The 14,123-nt window shown below is 38.1% G+C and overlaps 1 protein-coding gene across 1 annotated transcript in view; it reads right to left on the bottom strand.

Moving 5' to 3' along the window:
- Nucleotides 1–9,919, bottom strand: part of LOC117936283 (ral GTPase-activating protein subunit alpha-2-like) — a 31,473-nt gene extending 21,554 nt beyond the window's left edge. The window contains exon 1 of the mRNA XM_034859158.1: nt 9,642–9,919. Within this exon, the coding sequence (XP_034715049.1) occupies nt 9,642–9,747 (106 nt within the window). The 5' untranslated portion in view covers nt 9,748–9,919. The remainder of the gene's footprint in view (nt 1–9,641) is intronic.
- Between the last annotated feature and the right edge of the window lie 4,204 nt (nt 9,920–14,123).

The raw sequence follows: 14,123 nt of genomic DNA, 5'->3' as shown, positions 1-14,123 counted from the left end.
ATATATATATATATATATATATATATATATATATATATATATATAATTTTTTTTTTAAATATAATTTCTATTGCAACGTTGAAAAAATAACTAGCAACCAAACTGTATTACAGCAATATAAACATGGACAACGATTTACATTCTGATCTTTGCAAGTTATGTTTTCTTTTTGCACTAAAGTTCATACTAAAATATACAGTACCTTTACATCGCCCAGTCCTTTGGTGCATAATAACTGTTCATTTGGTAACCAGGGAAAGTTGTCTAATATCATCTGGTGGACAAAAAGCAGCATCATTTTAAGCTTTAACTGAATAATTAGAGTCTATTTTGGTTGCTTGCTTTTCTAATAAACTGATGTTAAACTGGGTTTGCCCAAGAAGTATTAAGAGAGTGCACACAGTAGTGCACACTTAGGGCTTGTTAGCCAAGAAGGTGAAGGTCATATAGTCAGCTAAAGCCTATGGTATATTTACACAACCAAAACCAAACTGGCTACTCTGCCCACAGCTCCCTGTTCAAACTTAATAAGCACACAACACATGCAATAAGTTCTCACATTTAGTGTTCAAAGGATGTCTTAAATCATATTTAACCCTTTGGGCATATTACAATGCATGCCACTTATACCACCTAAAGCAGAATCATTAATATGCCATGTCGTACTCAAAAAGCAGTCTAATCAGGTCTTTGATCGGACTCATTTGCATTAGCTCTGGGCTAGCTTACACAGCAGGTGCACTATATTCTTGCCAGAAAGGAGATGAGGAGAGAGAAAGGACTGGTATGTTTCTTTGGTAGTACACGCTCAGATCAGACACAGAGGACTCTTTAAGAGCTCCAGCAAAGGGATGGCTGGTAGGTGTCAACACATAGTAGAAGAGATACAGGGGTGGTAGCTAATGTGGATGTTGATGGATGCACCATTGATGGCGCCTCCCTCCCTAAATGGTTGTCTACAAAGAAAGAAGGACCAACTTAAAGAGACTGCATAAGATTGATTATTTCAAAAATTTGTCAGGTGTTTTCCTTTAGATTAACACAAGACAATGTAACTTTTACCGAAGTTTTTTTTACAAAAGCTCCCGCAAAAATCAGGCATTTTGGGCCGCAACAATCTGAAAAACTGCCACAAAATCCTGGAGGAACTGTATGACAGAAGCAGTATTTTAACGGGTTCGAAAATTTTACTTTTTATCAATTACAGTATTTAGATTTCAATCTCACCTTTTTTTCTCTTTGTTGAAATACAAAAAGGTATGTTATGGACGTTTAAATGCTATATTGTATTTCATGTGTATCAAAGACAAGAAAATAAAAAAAAGAAACAGATCATCTGCTGACAGCACTTCACCATTGGCTGCGTGAGGCGGTCGATATTTGCCTATAGTAAAAGGAGTTCAATCATAAATGGAACTGAGAAGGGAAAGTCTTTCGTATAAATCCACTTTACAGAGTTACAACAAGCAGCAGGCTTTATGAGCCTCATTTGAAGTAGAGCTGTGTGACAAACATGATATTTTTGACCAAATACATCAATATCAATATTGTGGTGATACTATGGGTTGACATTTAAGGGCCTGTCCTGCTAGCTGGTGTGTCTAAAGGTTGGGAGGAGCCGCTAGCCAAATGCACCTGTCACAGGGAGATTCTCAGCAGGTTGCCAAGGACAAACTGCAATGGAGAGATCTCTTTGCAGTCTCATGTCCCATATGAGATGAAGAGAAGTAAGTAAGTAACATTATGTGGTGACATGATGGAGCAGTTTCTTTTGGTTTTTTGTTTTTTTAAAGAGGAATTTTTTTGGCATTTCAGGCCTTTATTTCCACAGGACAGATGAAGACATGAAAGGGGAGAGAGAGGGGGAATGACATGCAGCAAAGGGCCAAAGGTCGGAGTCCAACCCGCGGCTGCTGCCTCAAGGAGTAAACCTCTATGCATGTGTGCGCCTGCTCTACCAACTGAGCTAAGCGGGCCACAGCTGTTGCAGAGTTTTGACTCCAACGGAAACTAACAAACAAAATGTCACTAGCAAGCTACCAACTTGGGTTGAATTCCCAGTTGTAGCTGCAGCTGTCCTGAGGTCAGGAGCTGGCCTTGCGCTGTGTTTTACTGCTGTTTACTAAGTTAATGTAACCAAAATTTGCAGCAGTAAGTTATTCCACCGTGGGACGCCGTTGTACATCACTCTGACAGTCCGACAGTCAGTACTCACGGTGACCACCAGCACCTGATTTCATGTGTGTGAAGCGTACGCTCAAGCAAGCATTTGTTGTCAGTTAAGACTCTGTGTAGCGGAGCTTTTAAGATAATTAACCATGACGTTTTAAAGTGCAGTTGATAGTGACATTGGTTAATTCTGCATCCCATTCCCTGGTCATATTGCAATATTCAAAATTTAGGACGATATCTAGCCTCATATATCGAAATAATATCGATATAGTGCCCAGCCCTTATTTCAAGCCTTGATAACACACTGCTGCTTCTAACACTGTTAAATGTGCTCCAAGCTGTGCCAGCCTGGAGATGTCAATCATAATTCAGCACTTACCGGGCTAAACTGACATTTCTTATCAGGGGGTAGAATGGTGCAAATTCACTTCATTTTCTGTATCAGTATTGACAAGAGACTCATATTACATGGATTGGTTTAGCTTATAAAGCTTTCAGTTACCAGGATAGCACAATTGTGACTCTAACAGCCATGTATGCCTGTAGAGGGCTCGCCCCTTTTGTGTTGTCATAGATCCGAGTTGACAAAGACACAGCATGGGTTACAATTCATAAGGTATGCCAGTCTGTAATAGGAAGTTGAAGGTAAATGCTGCAGTAAAGCGTCATTATATTGTTTATGATTCCGGGTTTAGCACAAAAAATTCACAGCCATTAAAACAAATCCAAGAAATGCCATGACTCATTATTTTGAAAAGGGCCTTTCCTGCAATGACAACACTTATGGTGCATATAATTTCATTATGATGCTACTGTGGCAAACACTCCATGAATGCCTCCCAACTTGCAGACTGTCTAGCTGTGTAACAGATTGGGGACTATGGGTCTACATAGACCACAGTGTGAAAGAGTCATGGTAGAACTGGCAAAGCCTGACCTTATCCCAGTCTGAGCTCACACATTAGAGAGTGGCTTATCTCCACATCTTAGGACTGAAGAGGTGCTAAACTTGCAACTTTCACCTCTTCTTAAGGTACTTTGAAACTAAAATCTTTATCAACACAGGGGTCTCATGTTATTTCCGTGTGCTCATACTGTACGAGTCTTTCTGGACATTGCTTTTCCTTAAACAAAGGGCATGAAAAAAACAAATTAAAGACGGACACTAAACTATTTGTTTTCAACCTACAAATTATGTTTATTCTAAAATGAAAAGTTATTCTTTATTATTGCTTTTTTTCCTGTTCATTTATAAGTCTAAAATGCAAACAGGTACAACTTTAAATGAAAGGGCGGCCTGAAGCATGGTACTAGAGACAGAAGACAAAACATCAACCCTTGTTAATGTACTCATTCCGTTTTTTCAGCAAAAACTAAATAACTTAACATTATTCACTCTCCACTCCACTCTGGAGAAAACAGTTAAAACATGGAAGTCCATACTTTCATCCACTTAATTATTAAAACTAAATATGATGGCACTTTACTGGTTGTGATGGCCATTCAACTTTAGCTTATCCCTCACTTTTTCTGTATGCCAAATGTAATCACTCAGAGATTCATAGAAGGGAATACATAAAGACAAAGGAGCTACATGAAAAAAAAAGTGTAGACATCTTTTACATCTCCCAGTATTTTTACTAAACCTAAAATGTGTAGCAATCTGTAAGCCTGTATACTGTCAGCCAAAGCTAAGTGTTTATGTTCTTTTGGCTTTAAACCTGGAAATCCACAGCAGATTACAGCTGGAGGGTGGAAATTCAGAAGGGTAACATAAAATACAAATCCATTTTGAGATCAAACCTTAACAAGTAGTGTTGCAGTAAACTGCAGGTCTTGGGGTTAGGCCTGGCTATTATAAAAGCAGGACAGGTAAACAGTTGAACCGGACAAACTGGTTTTCTTTCATCATATCTGAAAGGTTGTTTTAAGGAAGCTCTGCAACACATAACAGTAATACAAAACAGAAACCTTTCTGCACAGAATAGGAAAATTAAAAGTAGCCTATTTCATGCAAGCGCCTGACCATTACAGAAACCCATAATGACATCCCTGCAAACAACTAACAAGACCCATGACTTGACAAATAGCAAATATTTGATGTGAACAGAATGCATCATCAACACATTAAGATGTCACCAGACACTATGAGGTGTGGTGAGCCAGCACCAGTAATAAATAAATACAATGTGCAATAGTTAACTGCTCCGTTATATCATAGCATAGTTTGCAATTCTAATGGCCCAGTGATTGCAGCACAGGACTTATTTCTACCACCAACTGCTAATCTTGACACTGGCACGAGTGTCAAGGAAGACTCACATATGCTACCTTAAATGCAAGAATAACAAAGGAGAGTAATTCAAGTGTACAAATAAGAGTTAATGTGTACCTTTCATTTAACACATTGCCTAACCAGTTCATTAACAGGTTACTAAATCAGATTTAAAAATCAAAAGTGGAAAACATGGCCAAAATGTAGATTTACATCATACCAACTGCCAAACACGGTTAAATCCTACTCTGACCAAAATAACTGTTATTAATTACCCGTAGTGACTATATCTTAGCACTCGGTTAAATACAGATGCTTCACAATACTAGTCTCAGCACACACCTGCTTTAGAGGTGCCTGGTTCCTTAAGCTAGCCTCTGTTCCTCTAACTGTATCGCCATTTCTTTTTGCATAGAGGCTTTTTTCAATGAGCTCTATAAAAAGCTAAAACTGAGCTATTTTAACATTAACAACAACATGTTTCAAGCATTTGCTATTTGCACACTGTAAATGCCTCATGTGCTGTTTTGGATGCTAACAAAATAAACATTGTGGTTTATCTCTGTTTAAATGATGAGGTCATCATATTTTACCATCAAACATCTCCTGTAAGGCTGGGTATGACCGAGGACAGAACATAGGCTCTGTATTTAGCAGCACTGTCTCTAATGTACAGTGTTCAGGGTTTTTTCCCAACTAATTTTAGGCTGTCAAAACAGAAACGTAAAATAGGCGGCCTGCCTTTAATTTTGAGACGCAGGCAAAACCAGATTCCCTAACTCATGAAGCACTTGACTGATATTGACAGTCAGATAGTAACAGTTTTCCTCAGTGGTCACACAGGTCAGGGAAAGTAAATCACACTGCAACATTTACTACAGTCATCTGAATTTATTGAAGTTCTATCTAGCTAATCTACAATCTAAGTTAAAATTATGCAACATTACATTCCTCCATAATTTAAATGTTTATCAGCTGATTCTGTGGCTCATTCCTTCTTTCCAATCTTCTTCTCAAGCAGCTCTGCTAAATGCCCAGACCGTAATAACAGAAGCTCTTATCGTAATAGGCAACACCACCAGCCAGAGACCTGTTAATGGCCGTCTAGTGTCGCATAGCAGCAACAGCGGACAATTGTGTCTTAATAGCTTTTAACAGTGTCACTAACAAATTATGTTTTTCCCCCTCTACTTATTATATGCAAGGAAGCCTTGTACTGCATCAAAGGATGTGCGTTTGTCATTTAAGGATGATTTTCTTATATTTTGGCCTATGATGTAATTGAAATCATTATTGTACAATTTGTTTTCACTTTTATATAAACTAGTCTATTGCACTTGTGCTAATCAGTACAAAAAACGTCATTAATCCACTACAACGTATAGGCACTGTATGTATTTTCATAGTGAAACTTTAAACTAGTTTTAAAGTTAGTGTGTGCCTGTAAGGATATAAGAGAAAAAAGCCTCAATACCCTTAACAGTTAATACAAGTAAGTTACAACATTTGTTATTGCTTACTCTGGTAGCTATACCACTTGGGGGGGAACTCAAGTGTCAACATTAAGCCTATATAGTGTGGGATAACAGATGATAAGAGGCTGACATTATTCACAAGTTTAACCTGAGTGTTTTACAAAATGAGAAGAATCAGAAGTGGTGTGATCGCGGCCTTTACTTCAGCCCCACCGAGGACCTTGTGGAGAGCCCTTCCAGTGTTGTGCAACCTGTGATGATTGTTTCCTTTGGTGCTTCAACTTGTGATTTCATCTTAGCGCTGTCAGTTAACCCAGACCTCAGCAACACTTAGCGCATGCACATGGAGAAAAATAAGGTGTAATGACAGACACTTTATTTAATGTCTTCTCAAAATGAGTGCAGGGCTTCCTTTAAAAACATTACCTTTGTCTACAAACTCACAGGCAGGCACTCACAAACACATCTGACTGTAATCACTAACAACACTAGCATTCATTAACTGTTGTTCGCACACAGTTCACCAACAGGTTTGAAGCTTAGATTGATTACGGCCGTTAAAGAGAAGGAAAGGGGTCAAAAAACTCCTTAGGATATAGCTTGTACAATTCAGTTTATTGGGTAATGTAGTTACTTGTGCTTCAACCACAGGGCCCATGTTCAAGTCCTCATGATAGCAAAGCATGCAGAATGAGTACAAGCTCCAGCAGCACTGACTGGTCTACAGCTGTCCTGGCACAAACATCTCCTTCTGGAATCAATGCATATTCCTCCAGACAAACACTCCTGTGTACAATCAAATTAGTGAGATATTTTCTACATTATTGCTAGCATTTTCACCATCTACTTCTGACTTATTTTTTGATGAATAGGAACAGTTGCATACAACAATAATTGCAGAATGAGTTGAGACCGAGCTTGAAAATTACTTTATACAAAAAAACAATCGTTTGTGCCTCAGTTGAGAGAAGCAGTGCATGATCAGGTGGTTTGCTGGCCTCCTGTAATTAACAACCTCAGCCAAATTCAGCCAGGCATGACCAGCAAATTAACATGCAGCAGCTTTCACACTCTATCCCACAGATCTACTCAGTGAGCAGAAAACCAATACAGGGCCACTCTGAAAATACCCCAGACCACAGATTGTCCTTTCAACTCCAATACCACTGATACTGTGACTAGCTTCAACAAGCTGGTTATAACAGATGTCTGGTCCTGGTACTACAAAAGCACAGAGACAATGAGACAAAACTTACAACATAACTGACTATTTTAGCTTTTATAGCTTAACAGACAATGAATTTAAAGGGGGTGTAGGACCAGGTCAACAAGCTGCTAATAACTCACATGTTGTACAAATATTGGTGTGACACTTGAACTTTGAACTTAAGAGCCCCTAGAAATTGTGGATGGCATATAAAGAAAACTTGTTTTTTACATTTTACAATCACCATATGAGGGAATTAAGCCTGACAGTCTTACTTTCCATCTGAGGTGAAATGCTTCTCTTAGAAATTTAATGAATATTATAATTTACAAAAAATACTGCTGTCAGCAATTAAATGAGGCCAGCTATATTCCCTCAAGTCCCTGTCCTCAACAAAAGCACATCTCTCATCACTGCTTCCTGTCCACACAGGAAGCAGCAGCACCAGGAGGAAGTCCTTCCTTAGCTGAAAGCACGGTGAAATCAGGGAGGCTGGGGGACATCAGCATGTTGGCCCTTCTATCAGCTGCTGGACAAACAGACCAGCCTTATCTTTAACTGCACATGAGGGAAAGAAAAACACAGAGGGCACGCAGAGCTCGGTATTGACCTCCACTTTGCTTGCACTAGTCTTGACATTGAAGGTGTGCTAGGATAGCAAAAAGATCTAACCATGTTCACTTCCAACACTTTTTTGCACAAGCTTCTGGAAACTATTTAGCCGATAATAGCTTTCACAGTTGTGACATTGTGCAAGAAAACAATAAAACAGCAAACATACCACTGTGTCTGATGCATGTTTGTCTGATGCAAGCAGGCAACAGACACTTTCCACTGAATTCTACTGCTACAGCAGACATGATCACTGGAAAGTTGTGCCTGAAAGTGCCTAATTTCCCATAATCTTGGCAATATTATTGTGGTTCACAGTTCTCATAATGTTGTCTTGATGAATTTAAAGTTAAATTAGATCAAAATCAGTCACAGCAAGAGATCTTAAAACAAGTCAGGAACCAAGTTATATTACATTTTTGAAATACTGTAAACCATGTTATTTTGGAAAATATCAAATCATATCATTAGAGAGATAAAGCTTTAATAATTATCAGAATATCAACTTCACTTATACTACTTTATTGAATAATGACGAGTTGATTAGATTACATATTAAACTGCAATACTTAGAGAACTTCATCCTTACCAGAGACAAACTCTACGGGTACAGATCAATACCTGAGCATAAGTGACCACACTGACTTAAATTCTGTAGAGAAAGAACATCAGGCAGTATGTTACACTTATAATGAATCCAATGCAGTTTTCCTCCATAGCTCACAATTCCCTCCTGACGGCTTTCTTCCCTTTCCACACTCTTCTAAAGTATTCACTGACCCCGTTTTATTTGCAGTCCCCAGTACTATGAAGGTTGTCTAGGTTGTAACAGAAAGAGTACTTAGGCGATATTTAATGAAAACGTATACCTACCATACACCTGAAGTTAAACTTTAAAAAAAATTTATTGCCGTGTTGTTACAACGTGTTACTGAGACAAGCAGACTTAGCAAAACAGAATGGTAATAAACTATTTAACTTGCATGTGATTTGCCTTCAATTTAAGCTGCATGTTTTGCAAAGTGGTTTTGGACTCTTTAGCCATCGTGATTGTTGATCAATGAATAAAACCATAAGAGTGGATTGGAATTAGATTCCATTATATGTACTACATATCTCTGATGTGCAGCACAGTTTTCTGCAATACAGAGCAATTTCGTGTATTTTTGATTATCATAGTGAAGACAGGGCTGCTACAAGAGCCACACAACACTTTTATGACGATCATAAATACTGCACTTCCTTGTCTACTGAAAGAAACAAAAAGACTTCAACAGTTTATTTACTTCACGTTTACATTTTTATAATTTTCCAATCATATATCTCGAGGAGAATAAAGTGACTTGATACCAGCTCACAATACAAGCAGAGGAAAGCTATTTTCCCACTTCAACCTATAAAGTATTAAAACTGTGGCTTATGATTTCTGTGTCTAGACAGAGAGTTGCAATTACTGGCTAGGTTTTTAGAACAGCCAGGCTGACAAAGGGCTAAAAGAAAACAAAGGTTGTGGTTACGTTAGGCAAATTCTTCTCTTACGACTGATGCCCTGACATGGCAGCATCAAATAGCATTGGCTGGCTAGTTAGCGGCTAGGGGAGCTAGCTCATTTTAGCTAGCTAGCATCCATGCCTTTTCACAGTGAGACTTAGTCTGATATTAATACGTAAAAAAATCAATAAAGACGTGTGGTGGGTGGCAAATACTTCAAAGTGCAAAGGCGGTTTTTACAGGGAATTTTTAGTAACTGTCAGCTAGCTTACATTTGTCAGCGCAGTGACAGCCAGCCAGCTAACCTAACGATTTGTCTGACGTTAGCTGTCGGCCGGTGCCAGCTAGCTAGCTCGGCAAGCTAAGCCTCGGCGATACAGGATCAAAAGCCCGGTGACATTTAACTCACCTAACAGTGACCGGAGGTGTTTCAGCCGGGTCAGTACATCCTTCTTTGGGTCCAGAACTTTCTGTGTAGATTTCTTGACGTCTCCATGCCCCCTTCGAGTGAACATTCCGCTATAAAATGCAACCGTGGAAGCTGAAATCACCTGTGTTTCACCATACACCAAGTCTCCAGTGTGACTGTCACTTTCCTCACCACCACTCTATGCCTGCTCGGTAAACATTCGTCTGACGGCCACTAGTGTCTCGTTTTTTTGTGGGTGTGTAAACACGGAAGCTCAGCCTGACAGAGAGGAGTGGTCACATTATATGAATACGCCTCCTTGTTTATAACCGGTTTACCTTGCACTTCCAGTTGGTTTTAATCAATTTTCATTGCAAATACAATTTCCTGTTTTCATGCATTTTTTGGAATCATTTCAACATAATTATACTTAGTCCAATATGTTTTTTAGTTTAAGGCCAAGCTATACATCGTGACAACAGGGGGGTTGTCACGTTCAAGTCCCACACTTTTGCATCCTGAAAGAAGAGAAAAAGACAAGCTTACTTTCTTGCAGTAAACTTTAGGTTGAAGACTAGCACTTATCTTCTTGGACTTATCGGTTTCACTTTAGCTCCTATAATAGAGGTTTTGTAAATGAAGGCTGGGGTCTGGTTGTTGCAATAGCTCCCAAACGCCCTCTGGTGTTTAAATAGTTAAATACAATTCACCAGGAACAACAATAAAGAAATGCATGGAAAGAGACTTGCAAAGGTGAATCTTTTTAATGGAAATAGCCAACATGTTTTAGATTATATTGTTTAGGATAACTCTGCAACTAAAGAGTATATTCTCAATGCCTATTTAATCTGCAATTATGTTCTTGATTATTTTTTGATATAGCCTAAAAGATCAGAAGAAATGTAAAAGTCCCCATCAGAATTTCACAAAGCCCAAGTTGTCATTGTCAAGTTGCCCAAGTTGATATTTGTTTTTTTGACTGTAGGTTGGACAAAACAAGCAGTTTGAACTGCTTGTTTTGTCCAACCTACAGTCAAAAAAACAAATATCTTTAGAACCGGTGAACTTGAGGATTTGGGCCATTTTTTTGTGCTTACAATGGCGTAAAGATTCATCATTATTAAAGTAATTAAATTATAGCAGTAGTCAATTATTAATTTCTGTCAATTCACTTATTGATTAATTAACTAAACATTTACAGTCTAGACTTTTTCACCTTCTCCAGGGGCTTCAAGAAAAGGTCAACTATAATGCATGTTTTAACACACTTCAAAAGTAGAACAGTGGTTTGTATTTAAATGTATGCACTGCAGCAAGGATGCATTTAGCATAGGCTACATGTCTGATATTAGAAAGAAACTGGATAACCATATTGTCTTCAATGTTTGTCATTAACACATTATCATTACAAATACAAAATGTGTGAAATATTATTCATAGATTACACAGTTTTCACTGCAGACATATGGACACACTGTGTTTCTCCCTACTAATATTCACAGTTGTAACCAGTTGTTACAATGCAGTTATGAATGAACCAAGGAACCTTAGTTCCAGATGAAAGACACTTCTATTTTTTTATATTAATGCTTTGGTGAAACTCACTAAGTCACGTCACTGCCACTTGACACTTTTTGAAGAATTAATTTCAGAATACAAGGGGATTTTTCTTAAATAGCAGAGCTCTCCTGCAGTTAAAGTAAACTCATGGTTATGCTAAATTGAACAGAGTTCAGTGTGCTCATGACTTTAATGGATTTTCAAAATAATTTGTTCTTCATGGTTGTGCAGAGAGCAAATTCCATCTTAGAAATGGAAAAAAGTGTTTATGTTCTAAGATGAATCTTAAGTTTGAAGAATATTGGATGAATCCTCTAATCAACTCCAACAAACCGACATTCCGTGCAATCTCACACTTCTGCTTGTCTGAATCTATCTGTCTTATTTTGAAGGCAATTAATTTGGAGGCTAAGCTGGGAAAAATATTTTATTTACACATTTTAGGCACATCTCACTAAAGTCAGAACTTAGACGGTAGAGCTCAACTTGGTGACTGAGAAAACTTTTCAGATTTATGATTAGTCTACTAATAAAAAAGAAATAAACATATAGTCATGACTGTGCCACTGTCCCCACTATCAAATACATTGTTATGCAATACTGCAGTTTTTGTTCAGACTTTATATTATAAGATAAAGTATTATAATGTACTCACAAAAAAATTCGAGTGAGGCTTACTGTGAGATTAGGGTTTGCCCAAATATACCAGGAGATGGCGCCTAAACCATACGGGCATTTAAGGCAAATACACATACTAACTCAAGCTACACATTTCAGTGAGTTTCTGTATATTTTCATGATTAAAAAGTACACTGTAGTGATAAAAGTATGCTATATGGCAATAGGTAGAGAAGCTAATCAAAACACATGCAATGAAAGTATCAGAAAGAAGTAGGTTTTGTTTGAATAACTCAACTCTGAATGTAAAATAAAAGCATTGACAAAAATGGCATTGCTTAGATGTTAACTGTGAAGGATCTTAAACTCAATTAAAAAACACATATTTTTTTTCATCTACCACCCTCTCATATTGAGCATTGACAATGTTGTGTTTGTTTCCCTTTTTCAAGGTTCTGCACAATGGATGTCTTGAATGATAGGAGAGGGAACAGAGGGTAGTGAGAGCAGAGGCCGGAGAGGAGGAGTAAAAAGAGGAGTAAAATCAGCCTCTGCCCTGCAGTTTGGTATGACACTCATTATCTGAAGTGGGCCATTCTGAGAAAGGAGGAGGTTGCCTGTCACAACAGATGTTGATTATACAAAACAGAGTAGTTTGGAAGGATGCGGGAATAAAACACAAGCTTGCTCACTCTCACACACACAAGCACACAAGCACACACACACACACACACACACACACACACACACACACACACACACACACACACACACACACACACACACACACACACACACAGGGTTATTGTTGGTGCTTGGTCACCAGTCTTAATTGATTGTAATCACCATTCCTTTTTGGCAAACCTCCCTTGTTCTTGAAGTCCATGTTATTGCTCATTATCTAAAATCGCATGGACCTACGATAATCTATCAATAATAAGAATGGGACTGCATATTTTCTTCCCTCTTTACGCTTGCACCTGGAAGTATTTTTTGGTCCAGCTCATTTCTAAAATGATATACTATAGGCTGAGACAATTCAACTTTTACAGTTTGCTGTAGAGCCCATACACTTCTTTCTCAAAGATAGTTCAGTGCCGAATTAGACAATTATGGTGCCAACAGTGACATTACTTTTGAATGAGATCATTTATTCTCATTTATTCAAAATGGAATTTTCAGAGTATAAACCAGCCTAATTTATTCCTTTTCATACAGGCCTAGAATTGCCAATTTCCAGTGCCTGGCAGAGAAATGAAGGCCTCACCATGACCAAATGGTGGCACTGTAGCCTTACAAATGTAGACCCACCTTTTCATGGCCGTGCTGTCGGACTAATTCCAATCCAAGGTTTGAAAAGCACTTGTCTGCTCTAAATTGTTCTTATAAAGAGCTTGGAAATACTTGACTTTTCTCCTTATGTGGTTATGGATTTCCTTTTTGTACAATTAAGTGCCATTAAAAGCTAATGTATCCTGTTAAATCACACTAAGGTGTTGGGGTGGACAGTGGCACAGTTATTCATCCGCACATTGTGAATAGGAGCTCACTCTCTGGGCATTTTATGAAATCTATATTGGCCCATTCAGAAACTTCAGGGTCCAAAGGATCAAAAGAGAAATGTCCACAGGGCTGCTGAATTTTCTGGCTGCGAGACCACCCACAGCTGCTAAACATAGATGAGCTATAGAGCAATGAAATGATGAAACAAAACCAATCTTTTTGACTCAACCAGGCTCACAAACATGTAGTACCTAATGCAAAAACCTTTCGTAGTTTTTTATTCACAATTATTTGTTAGCCCTTAAAAGAGTAATCATGAAAATATTATATTTGATCAATTGTATTAAATGTATGTCATTAATTAAATACATTTTAGGCTCCCTGTTATATTATAGTACACTGTATAAAGTATTATATTGGAAACCCCTTATCAAGTCATTTGATAACAGCCATGTCTACAAATACAGCAAAAACAAGAGCCTGTAATTTGACTTGACAGCCCCCACCAGGGGTCGTCATGGTGCCCTTAACTACCAAGGTTATCTCACAATGAAGTTCAAAGCACAATGTTTATAATTGTAGAGCCTCTTCCTTTTATTTTGGAATGCTGAAAATGTGTCTTTTTCTATACAACCAAATGGGGAACCACATTGTGTTTCCATATTAAATTCTTTACGTCTCATTTTTCAGACACTACAAATATGAAGCTCTGCATATGGATATAAGCAAACGGCGAATCAGGTGTTTGTAATGCACACTGTAGTTTGGAGCACATCTCCATAGAGGTTAATGAGGGGGCAC

This window comes from Etheostoma cragini, chromosome 20 (assembly GCF_013103735.1).
Source record: "Etheostoma cragini isolate CJK2018 chromosome 20, CSU_Ecrag_1.0, whole genome shotgun sequence".
Taxonomy (NCBI): domain Eukaryota; kingdom Metazoa; phylum Chordata; class Actinopteri; order Perciformes; family Percidae; genus Etheostoma; species Etheostoma cragini.
This window is presented reverse-complemented; position numbering and strand designations above follow the sequence as displayed.